General features: G+C 38.2%; 1 protein-coding gene across 6 annotated transcripts in view; it reads left to right on the top strand.

Moving 5' to 3' along the window:
* LOC123875575 (CHH-like protein) overlaps positions 1 to 12645 on the top strand; it is a 110321-nt gene that overhangs the window by 92734 nt on the left and 4942 nt on the right. For all 6 annotated transcript variants that reach the window (XM_045921481.1, XM_045921482.1, XM_045921484.1 and 3 more), the window contains exon 2: positions 11955 to 12169. In XM_045921481.1, the coding sequence (XP_045777437.1) occupies positions 11955 to 12169 (215 nt within the window). The remainder of the gene's footprint in view (positions 1 to 11954; positions 12170 to 12645) is intronic.

Below are 12645 nucleotides of genomic sequence, written 5' to 3'. Positions count from 1 at the left end.
ATTAAGACCAAATATGCATGAGTCATCAATCGGGCCAGAGAGCGGTAGAAGTGACATATGAAACGTCAGTTATTGTGAGTGACGGCTGCGTTCAGGAATGGATGCAGTCGCCACAAGGTCTTCAAACGACAGGCTGCCATTGGAACATCACTTGGGCGGCGTATCCATCCTCTCTTCGCACAGTATTTATTGTGTTTCTTCCTCTTCTTCGTCATCACGAAGCAACGTCTTTAAGGGCAGATGTTATACGCCTCACGAGCATTCCCCATTTCTCCCTGCTGGCCGACAGCCTGGTACACTCGTGCAAGGGAAGTATGATGGTAAAGAAAGAAAAATATGTAGTGATACTTAATATTCATTTCTTAATTTATGTCGTGATAGTTTGGATTTGAATCACTAGTAAGCGAGTAGTATCACAGTGTATGAATTCGGCGGAGCAGGGGCCGCCTGCGCCGGCGCAGAGGTCGCCGCGAAGGTCACCCGTTTGCCCAACAATGCACGCTTCCGATCCACTTCGCGCATTGTCCTGCAAATTATAAACTGTTACAACATGAGTCATGATAATTATTAGGCTGTTACATAACTTGTAGGTACTTCGTGCTCAGCATGCTATGATTAATTTGCTTAAGGGATAAAGTCCGGAACGAATTTTTGTTTTCTTAATTCTGATGTTGCGGCTACATTTAGTTCAACATCAATGCCCAACAACGCCATAGTTATTATGATAAATGATAATCAAAGCGATAAATGAGTGGCCACACTTGATGGGGCTAAAATCGTCTAACGCCAAACGGCATTGTGAATGCCGTTGTATGTACGTCTACGTTTAATGGGCAATGCCGTTGAACATCGCGTTGTTGGCTGTTAATGTAGCCGGGACATAAAGGTTGTATTTGACTGCAATCACACCAAGTCTTATAGATGGAGGCATTCTTTGTGTAAAATCTGCATCTCTATATTGTTTTAACTCAATGGTGTCAATAGTTAGTTTCCCGTGGTTCGTACTTCGTAGTTTGTCTAGTCATTCACGTGTATTGACTAGGTAGTTAGTACTACCGTTTACTACCGTCCCCCTTGACCCACTTTTGTTAATGGAAAATAAACAACATTTTTATCCTTTACATCTCCTTAAGGATGTATGTGGTACCTATTTAGGCCGGCGCAGACTGAGTGGTACGCTCGAGTATACTTGAGTGGTATTTCAGGAGTGGCGTACATAGGATTTGAAGTTAGGGTAGGCATTACTTATTTTTATTTTATTTTTATTTTTATTTAAAGGTTTACTAGCGATTTAACATAAACTTAATAACTATAATAAATACATTGGTTTTTCTATCATGCTCAACTATGTCAAATCATTTAAAAGTTACTAAGTTAAATTACTTACCTATTTACTGAATATCTTGATGAAAAACCGGTCAAGTGCGAGTTTGCGCGATTAATCAAAAACTATTATGTATAAATAAATAAAAATCTGTTTTAGAATGTACAGGGAAAACCCTTTCATATGATACCCCACTTGGTATAGTTATCTTACTTTTAAAATTGAAACACATTTTTTTTTTAATGATGTAACCACAAATTCGCGGTTTTCAGATTTATTCCTGTACTTGTGCTATAAGAGCTACCTACCAAATTTCATGATTCTAGGTCAACGGGAAGTACCCTATAGATTTCTTGATAGACACGACGGACGGACGGACGGACGGACGGACGGACGGACGGACAGACAGACAGACAGACAGACAGACAACAAAGTGATCCTATAAGGGTTCCGTTTTTCCTTTTGAGGTACGAAACTCTAAAAATTGGCATTGGATTGAATGATATCGAAATAGAACATGAATAATTGAGGATATTTTTTTCTTTAATATACGTGAGTTGTTTTGTAAATACGGTGTTAAAACCGAAGTCGGTAGTAAACTTTCAAATTAATACCATCCTGTGAGTGGAAAATACCGAATATTACTTGACTAGTTATGTGAGTGCAAATAGACCTCACTCGTTGCAATATTTTCTCGCTAGGAATAAGGACAGTGGAAACTTTCAATTAATGCAAATTCATTTCACAGACCTTTAAGGCTTGTACATACTACATGCAGTACGGTAGCGACACGCGATATAAACGCGTTGTAGACACTGGCAGAGTGGCATGTTTCTTGATAACAACTCAAACTAATGTTGGATTGAGATTAATTACCTATTTATTGGCATAATCGGCCGCCTGTTTGTTTTCCCTTTTTAGTACCTATAAGTACTAAAGTCTTCGAACAGTGCGTGTTGCCAGTCATGACATATGGATCCGTCACATGGGCTGGCTAACACGGAGAGAGCTATGCTTGGAATTGTCTAGGTGATCAAATCAGAAATGAGGAGAACCGTAGAACCAGAGTATCCGACATGGTTAAACGGGGTGCGAAGCTGAAGTGGCAATGGCCAGAGCACATAGTTAGAAAAAATGGGGTGGGGTTGTTGGAGTTCCAAGGTGATAGAATGGCGACCTCGCACTGGCAAGCGCAGAGTTAGAAGCCGGACAGACGATATCAAACGAGTCGCATTTAGCCACTTTAACGGTTCAGGCAGTGCAAGACCCTGTGGAAGTCTCTGTAAGAGGCCTATGTCCAGCAGGGAATGTCTATCGGTTGGTGATGACAATGACTATCTTTGCAAGTCGCGTCTATCGTGCTTTTTGTCTGTTTAGGCCTTAAATGCTCATTTCACATAGCTTTAGACTACTGAATATATAAAATAATCTGGCGGTGCCACTTTGTCTATAAGCATCAACAAGTTATGTAGGCCTACGCAATATCTTATATCTGTAGAGGAGGGAGGCCTTACTATACTGGGCGATGTAAATAAGTGTTTTCATGCTGTTTAAGTAAACAAAGTAAATCCGATGAGTTTATTACTGAATCAGCTTGTCCTGGTCATTAATTTGAAAAGCTTTCCGTTCTTCGAGGGACAGGTGTTTAATCATTTACATTACAAAAGAAATTAAAAACTAATTAATTTGAGGGGGAAAATTAATAAAGTTAAATTAGTAAAAAAAATTTGGTTAAAAATAAATAAATTATAATAAATAAAAATAAATATATTTGAAAAAATTTAAATTTTATAGAGGAAAAAGAAATTTGAAATAATTGTAGTGTTCCGTAAGTTTACTCCAATCAAAGTTAAAAAAGGTACACTTGGAACGGTGTACTTTGAAATGTTTTGCAACTTTTGGAAGCTTTTTGTATAGATAATAACTGTCAATTTTGATATGTAATTTTTTATTTAACCTATAGGTAAATTCCTCATGAAATAGAAACACGATCTTGGATACAATTTTTTCTATGGATAGATAAAAATTACTCCAAATATCCGAATTTTTAGTTTCAAAAAATTACCTACGCTAAGTTATCTTATTTTGCAGAAACAAAAAAAAACAATTTTTTGATCGGCAAAAATAGCCTTTCTTAAAAAGACATTCGTACCTATATTTTATTTTCTCGTAGGATTTTCCTGTTACTCTACATAGCCATGTAACGGAATTTAAGTAATCCTTAATTATACTAGTAATAGCTTTTATACATATAAGGGCACGTCCTACTTAATGTTAAGTAGACCAGATTATTATTATTTAATGAAATAATTATTTTGATTGTATTTTATAATTTTATTAAAGTGTTTTACCTGCACTTGGAGGCAATTTCAAAATATCTCAATTATTTTGAATACAAAGTTTATTGCGGAACCGGCCTAGATTGAACCTGCATCCCTCTGGCTATCGCACCCGTGGAGACAGAAGATAAATAATAAATATACAAAGAAATAAAAAAATAAATAAATAAATAAAACGTTTATTTTCAATCATCTTGCAAACGCATATTATGCACCTAGTAGATGAGATGATGTGACAAAAATGTCGTAGTTTTAAAACTTTACTATAAATACATATAATATTAAATGGTAGGCAAGAATTTTACAATAATACCTAGTATATGAGCTATTTTCAATCCCCAATTTTTATCAGTTTAAAATTCATGAGTAAAATATATATTTTTTAAATATAAAATCAGTCCTTTTTTTTCTCTCTCTCGTCTGGCTTTAATCAGTCCTTGCTTAATAGTTCTAAAATGCACATTTTTTACATCTTAGATCTAGATACTCACGTACTTTTTACCTTCGTTCTGAAATGCGCATCTTGCTTAGATATTGCAGATGCTGAATAAAAATAGAAGGATATACAACGCGGTCCCAATCAGTCGGCACCTATCAAAGTGTAAAGAGCTGTACCTACGCATAAAGAATGACACTGTTATTACCATCAAGTACCCTCGGAAACAAGGTATCTGGACTAGGATAAACGCAGCTGTGCAATTATAGACCGCATTCTTAAAAAAAAACGCGTAAACTTCTTATAAAATAGCTGGGCTGGACGCATTTCATTTGCTGTAGGGCTAGGGTTGACAACTTTTTTTTTAAATTAAATTTATGCTGATACCCATGACATTACTTTGAAAATCGAAAGACATTTTCTTTTAAATGATTTTACCACAAATTCGCGGTTTTCGGATTTATTCCTTTACTTGTTGTATAAGACCTACCTACCTGCCAAATTTCATCATTCTAGGTCAACGGGAAGTACCGTAAAGTTTTCCTTGACAGACGGACAGACAGACAGACAACAAAGTGATCCTATAAGGATTCCGTTTTGCCTTTTGAGGTACGGAACCCTAAAAATTAAAGAAGGTACACTCTATAGATCCTCAGCCTTAGAAATTTTGCACTGAAGCGTAACAACACACTTTTTAATGTACAAGACAGCCCGGGTATTTCGAAATTCCCACGAGGTAGGGGAATAAAGAAGATTTGTGATCTAAAATTTGTCTATTTCTATTATTAAGTATCTAATGAGGGGTCAGCCCTATAGCTCACTTGGGTGGCAGCCGAGCAGTCTAGCGACTGTATCAACGCATTTGTATGCGCCGCGCTGCGCGAGCGAATGCGTGGGACCGACGCACACATTTGCACCATCTAACGTAGCCTCTATCATATCTTCTTCTTTGTTTGCCTTAATTTTTTCATTGTTGGATTTATAGGTCTCCCCATGTGTACGCCATTCTTCCTAGTGTTGGGCGAGGTTCCTTAGGTTTTTTCCGCACGGTTGGCGATGTCAGCGACCCAACCAACGGGATGGTTATCTTCCAACGTTTCTTTTTTCGGTACGAGATCCATACCAGTAGTAATCGGGCCCATCGGTCAGCTGTGGCCCTACAGACATTCCTTGCCCATCTTCATTTCGACATGGACACTATCAAAACAGAGTCAGTTACCCCGTTCTTTTACGAATTGTACCTACTCTTTGGCACACAGTCAATGCCTATCGCATCGAAGGCAGTATTTTGAAGGCCTCCAAAATAATCCATTCGATCCTAAGTTAGTTTTAAAAAAAAATGAAAACAGCGAGCAAACAAGCAGGCGGGTCACCTGATGTTAAGTGATTACCGCCGCCCATGAACGTTTGTAGCACCAGAGGTAACGCCGATGCGTTGCCTTTCAGGAATTTGTTGGTCCGCCCCTTGAAAAACCCCATAGTAACAAATACAAAACAAATACGTAGTTACACAATTTTTCTTCGTCGTCTCAACAGTTGGTACGTTGAACATGATCTCTCTACTTAGTGTGGGTCCATCAATACTACGCTTTTCGCTCAAGCATCTCATCTTGGAACTCCAACCACCAGTCCTCTGGAGTCTGGCCAGTCTAAGCTTTGCGCCCTGCTCATTGCCACTTCAGCTTTACAACTTATTGAGTTATGGCGGTTCTACGAATCAGTTCTAATTATATTAATAATTCTGTAGTACTGGTCTCGTAGATGCTCTACGAGACCCAGTACTACAGAATTATTTAGAACTGTGAAGGGCAAACAAAAGTTTAAATCAAAATTATCGAAAGCTGCGCTTGTAGCACTTTATCTCATTAGGTAACTTATTCCTTCCTCGCGTTCTTACTTGGCCTACTATTTTTTTCAGACTTCGAAAGATAAGTTAATGAATTTAAAAGAGTTAAGAGTCAGTCGTATAAAATCGATTGAAACCTAGTAAATGATAATACGATTGTACGAGTATTGTGTGGTAGGTAATCTGGTATTCAGTGACAGCTATAAAAAATAAAATGTTTATTTTCAGAATAGGTAGCTTACAGAGGTAAAGCCAATTTAAAAGCAGTAATACAAAATAATACTTAAATGTAAGCTTTTGAAAAAAAATATGGATTCAGATGAGTGTAGATAGGCAGACTTCTCACACCTTTGAAAACATTATGGAGAACTTTCACGCATGCAGGTTTCCTCACTATATTTTACTTTATCGTTAAAACAAGTGATATTTAATTGCTTAAAAAAAGATTCCGACGAATTGAATCCATCCTCTTCCTTTTTTCGAAGTCGGTTAAAAACACACAAAACTTCGAAAAGTTAAGAAGTGCATGCCCGAGATAGAACACCCGATCTTCTGCATATGAGGCGGACGGCTTAACCACTAGGCTATCACAACATTATGTATAGATTAGCTGAACCTCGAAGGAGATTCCTATTTACATAAATTATACACGCACTAAAAGACCACCCGTGCGAAGCCGGTACGAGTTAGCCGATAAACAACCTCATCGTCCAGAAGTTTCTGTAGCATTGATCTGACAGCACTGACATGGTCATTATAACGATTGGTTCTCACGCGAGCATGGCGTCTAATAACTTTATTATGCCATGAATCAGAGCCCGCGTGGTTCGATCGAAATGTACACTCGATGACAAAAATGCTTTTACAATAATTAAAACTTTCCCATACAAACTTTCATCCCCTATTTTACCACCATAAAGAAGAGATTTCAATCTATAGATCAATCCAGAGATCCAAAATAACTTATACAAGTTGTTATTATTTAGAATTAATAACTCAAATCCCGATATTCATGTCTCTAACTTCAAAAACATAGGACTTTTATGTAGGTAACCTTCCAACCCCCAATTCACTCCCTTAGGTTAGGGTAGTTTTGTCGAAATAGTTTCTTAGCTGACTTTAACGGTGACACTTTTTTTAACGTTAAAAGAAAAATATATCGTGAGGAAACCCGCATGCCTGAGAGTTATTCAGAATGTTCTCAAAGGTGTGTAAAGTCTGCCAATCCGCTCTTGCCCAGCGGGTAGGCAAAGACAAAAACATTCTGAGACGAGGGCTTTGCTGAGCACTGCACTTTATAATGTACTAGCTGATACCCGCGACTTCGTTCGCGTGGATGTAGGTTTATTAAAATTCCCGTGGGAACTCTTTGATTTTCCGGGATAAAAAGTAGCCTATGTGCTAATCCAGGGTATAATCTATCTCCATTCTAAACAGCCCAATCCGTCCAGTAGTTTTTGCGTGAAGGAGTAACAAACATACACACACACACACACACATACAAACTTTCTCCTTTATAATATTAGTGTGAAGACAAGGTATTAGCCAGGGTATTTCAAAATTCGGCGATGCATCCATGCTGCTGATGATCCAAATACAGATCCGAATTCTCGTATCCGTAACAATAACTTTGCAGTTTATTTTACACACAGTTAAATCCTGTGCTTCACGGTTTAAATGAGCAACAAGGCGATCGATGATTCAATCTATCCAAGACCTATGGAGAGCACAACAGGCTCTCTTGTGTTGCAGTAACACATGCTTTTCATTATAATGTAGGTCTTCTATAAATGATTTGGCATATTTATAAATACCTATAACTCGTTCAGTATAGTTATCCACGCAAAAACTACTGCTCGGCTAGCATGGTCAGTAGATAAAAATTATATCCACTGATGTCATAGAAATCAGTGGATATAATCGGGGATATAATTTTTATCTACTCCCCATGCTAGCCGGGCTGGACGGCTTTGGCTGGGAATGGAGATAGATTATACCCTGGATTAACACATATGCCTATGCTACTTTTCATCCCGGAAAATCAATGTGTTCATTATTTTATTTTACTCTCATTTTACTTAGGTAATACTTAATTATTTTTTTGTTAAAATATTTTTTTTTTTGTTATAAGTAAAATGAGAGTAAAGTAAAATGAAAGTTCCCACGGGATATTTAAATCTATATCCAAAGGGAACGAAGTCACGGGCATAATAGCGCAGCTAGTAATAATATAATTTGACTAGCGACCCGCCCCGGCTTCGCACGGGTGGACATTTATCTATTTTCCGGGATAAAATATAGCCTATACGGTTTCGGAAGAATCCCTCTAAGTAATGGTAAAAGAAATTTTGAAATCGGTCTAGTAGTTTTTGAGCCTATTCAATACAAACATACAAAAATACAAAGGTTTCCTCTTTATAATATTAGTATAGATGAGGTAAGAGACCCGAACCCTTGCTCAGTAGTGGGCCGGCGACGGGTTGATCATGATGATATCTACCTGCATGTGAAATGAAAAGCAGCAGATTTTCTAGAACTAGCCCTAGAAGCGAGTTGTATTTATAGAATAATCAGGTAGCGTGGTGGCCAGGTGGTAGCCGGGCATCTATCAGGTGCTCCGAGCGGGCGGAGTCGCCGGACCGGATTAGGGAACACCTACTGAGCGGGACAGACTAATTGAGCGATAGAGATCACTTTATTATTCGACTACTTGCGGGAGGGTCCAGTCATTATAACATAGTTAACTAGAGTGAAGAAACTCCCGGCTTAATTTATTTTAGGCTTAGTGATGTGAAATCATAGAATAAAACTAATACAAGTGTAAATTAAAAATTTTCAACACCCCCGACCAGTGAAGGTTACAGTAACTAGAAAAGAGCTGATAACTTTCAAACGGCTGAACCGATTTTCTTGGACTATTCCGCGCCTACGATCCAAAGTATCTGAGTTTTCCAAAACATCATTTTCAAATAAATAAATATGTATATCTAGGCAACGTCCATCTTGACAGCTTGACATTTGTCAATTGACACTTGAATATTATAAACCTAAGGGTTATCTAACCTTCTTTTCTACAAGAAAACTAGAAAAGAGCTGATAACTTTTTAACGGCTGAACCAATTTTTTTGGATTATAGCTAAGAACACTCTCGATCAAGCCACCTTTCAAACAAAAAAAAAGTAAATTAAAATCGGTTCATACGTTTAGGCGCTACGATGCCACAGACAAATACACAGATACACAGACACACAGATACACACGTCAAACTTATAACACCCCTCTTTTTGGGTCGGGGGTTAAACACCCCTCTTTTTGGGTCGGGGGTTAAAAATAGGGCTACCTGCGTCAAATGTAAGTACTTACAATATTGACGCCTGCCAGTGACGTTGAAGCCTCGACGGTTTGTTAGAAGTTCCCTAAGCCCTAAACTGTTGTGAACTGTACCTATAGTCTAATATTTGACATATCGTTGATTAAGGATCAAACCGATGCCATTGCTTTTTTGATTTTAAACTTGTGATTAAAACTTAAAAGCTTAGCATGAGCCCTCATACGTAAGTTCTTTTTCTTTCTTTTTTTAAAGAATATTAGCCATGCTAATCATGACTAACACTCCCCTTTCCCCTCCAAAAGCTTGTGCTAGGAGTGGATACGACAATAGTGCAACGGGTGGGGTTTGAACCGCCGACTTTTCGGAATTCAGTTCGTTCCTCAACCGTTGAACTATCGAGGTTCTGTGTTACATGAAGACTCAGTGATGTGTTCGATTCGTTTATGTTTTTTTACCTACCTATTCAAATCCCTGTAAAAGCATCATGGCAAATTATTTTGACGATTGAAAAACACTTTTTAGTTTATTACTAAGAATAAAAATCTATTATTCCATCACAAGTCACAACATATATTATAGGTTGATAATGAATTAAAAACTTAACAGGGCTCTCTCCGTCACTCGTTTCATACAATCGTAGTTCCAATTTCATTTGAATATTAGTAAGCAACCAAAGCCCATGAAATTTTGCAGACATATTCTAGAAACTAATATCTGTTTGTGGTGTTTTAGATTTTTCTAAAAATATGTAGTTTTAAAAGTACAGGGGCTCAAAGATTTGTATGTAAATTTTTAAGACCGCGTAACTTTGAAACCGAATATGTTAACAGAAATCTGGAATACCACAGACATAGATATTAGTTTCTAGAATATGTCTGCAAAATTTCATGGACTTTGGTTGCTTAATATTCAAATAAAATTGGAACTACGTTTGTATGAAACGAGTGACGGAGAGAGCCCTCTTAAGATATACGAGTAATTTGGCAAAAGGCAGGTTCTGTTACATCGGTACTCTGTGTCTGCGATTAAGTAAAGTGGACAAGCATAAAGTGTTTATAGTTTATACGGGCGATTATCCGAGACCACCGGCTTTTGAGGTTGTATGAATTAATATAATCTCCCTATAGCCTGCCTTTAATGGTTCAGTAGGGTAACCATCTGATTTAAACAAAACAGGACTCGAAAATGTAGAGTAATTGATACAAATAAGTTTTAATCGCTTTTCTTCGAATTTTCACTTTAGCTACCTAAATATAATAATTAGAATGCGTTGACATTTTTGTACGAATATGTATCTAAGTATATCTTTTTCATACTCAGTCCACACATCAATATCATATCAATTTATTGCGATTAGACTTTCTGCAAGTAACTTTATAGGTAAGTACCGAAGGAAAATGTAAAGCGCCATTACCTCTCCCAATACTTACCTCAAAAGTGGTTTACAGTTCTAAGCTAGACCACTTCCAAAAGGGAGAACTTTCCGATTTCGCCAGGAATTTCGCAGTTTTAGGATTCGATAGGGTTGGTAAAGGAAAAGTTCTCCCTTTTGAAAGGACATGCTTTTGGAAGTAGAAAATCATGTTTCTCATACCTACTCTTTATTTTAAAATAGTAATTGCTGTTTCTTTTCGACTTCTACTGACAACATAAAAACGACTTTCAATCACAAACTTTTTTTTGGAGAATGACTAGTTTTTTTTATGGCTTTTATTACTTGGTTATTATTGTTGTCATCTGTAATGTGTGTCTAATAAAAATAAATACCAAACAATCATTATTTTTTTTTTGAATTTTAAAAACTCGAGTGTCAAAAGTCGGGACTTTCTTGGGAAATCTTGACCGCTGGTGGCCCTAGTTGTCCAGCGTTTCACTATTCGCAATAAACAATGCGTATAATGGGCGCCGTGTGTGGGTCCGCTGATTTTGAACCGGTCTTCTCTTTCATTTCGGAGTTACGTCGCGAGCGGTGGAACCCTTTTTTTCTGTGTTAGTGTTACAGTTGTTATGGTTTGGTAATTTATGCCTTCATTGTGACTGGAAGGATGTGTGGCCTAGTTGCGATATCATGATCATGATCAACCCGTCGCACCGGCCTAACTGAGCACCGCCATAGTCCATCAGACTTCACACACCTTTGAGAACATTATGGAGAACTCTCAGGCAAGCAGGTTTCCTTCAACCAAAAAGTGATGTTTGTTTAAAATGCATATAATTCCGAAAAATTAAAGGTGCGAGCCCGGAATCGAACCGCCGATGTCCCAACTAGGAGGCCGACGTCTTAACCTATATACTATCACCGCTATATCTATAAACGTATAAACGCGACAAAAATCAAGCGTGTTACAAAAAATGGTGGCCCGTAACCAGGATTAACTTTGAATATTTTTTTTTCTATTTCATGCATGCAGATTGCAGCGTTTTTTCACCAGACCCGTACGAAGCGATTTTTCTCCTCGTTCTTATACGAACCGCAAGGATATGGAACACCCTTCCGGTGTCAGTTTTCCTCCAAGTCAAGACTGAATAGGCATCTTCTAGGCAAGCGCGCTCCATCTTAGGCTGCATCATCATTTGTCAGCAGGTCTGATTGCAGCCAAGCACTAGTCTATAAAAAAAAGTAATCTGCCATTGTATAGGTACAATAATTCCTAACGTTCGACCGTTGTCTTCCTCAGATGCATCTAAGCTCAATCCAAGTAGTCGCGCTGATGACGCTCGCGCTGGCCGCGGCGCCGCGGGCCGCGTCGTCGCCGCACCACGTGGCGCGCCGCTCCTTCTTCAACCTGCAGTGCAAGGGCGTGTACGACGCCGCCATCTTCGCGCGCCTCGACCGCATCTGCGACGACTGCTACAACCTCTTCCGGGAGCCGCAGCTTTTTACTCTGTGCAGGTGCGACCATAGACTGTTCTTTTTTTTTTGTGGCGTTTTTCAGCCAGTGTCAATATTTTTTCACGTGCTAAGAAAGTTGGAAAAGAGGCCACTAACTACCTGTCCACTGAAGTGGAACGGAGGAGATGTGTTCAACAGACCAATCACGTTATTAAAAGATGACGTTATAAAATTATCACGTGATGTATCGATAGTCTGATTGGCCCGCTGAACACGTCTCATCTCTGCTCCAATGGATAGGCATGCCTTGAGCACTCATTACGAAATGAGCTGCATATGCAACGTTGAGTTTTTCAGTAGGTATCTGTGAATGCAAATGATGTCATAAATACCCGTAAATTGCACATTTGCATCTGAGAAAGTAACTTATTCACGGGTCTATCTTAAAAACGACTATAATGGCCAATTTTCAACTTTCATAGCTCTTATTTTTTCAATCAATTTAGTGTTGTGGCGTTTTTCAGCCAGTGTCAATT

This window comes from Maniola jurtina, chromosome 20 (genome assembly GCF_905333055.1).
Source record: "Maniola jurtina chromosome 20, ilManJurt1.1, whole genome shotgun sequence".
NCBI lineage: Eukaryota > Metazoa > Arthropoda > Insecta > Lepidoptera > Nymphalidae > Maniola > Maniola jurtina.
The sequence above is the reverse complement of the archived record's forward strand: the minus strand, read 5'-3'. Positions and strand labels throughout refer to the sequence as shown.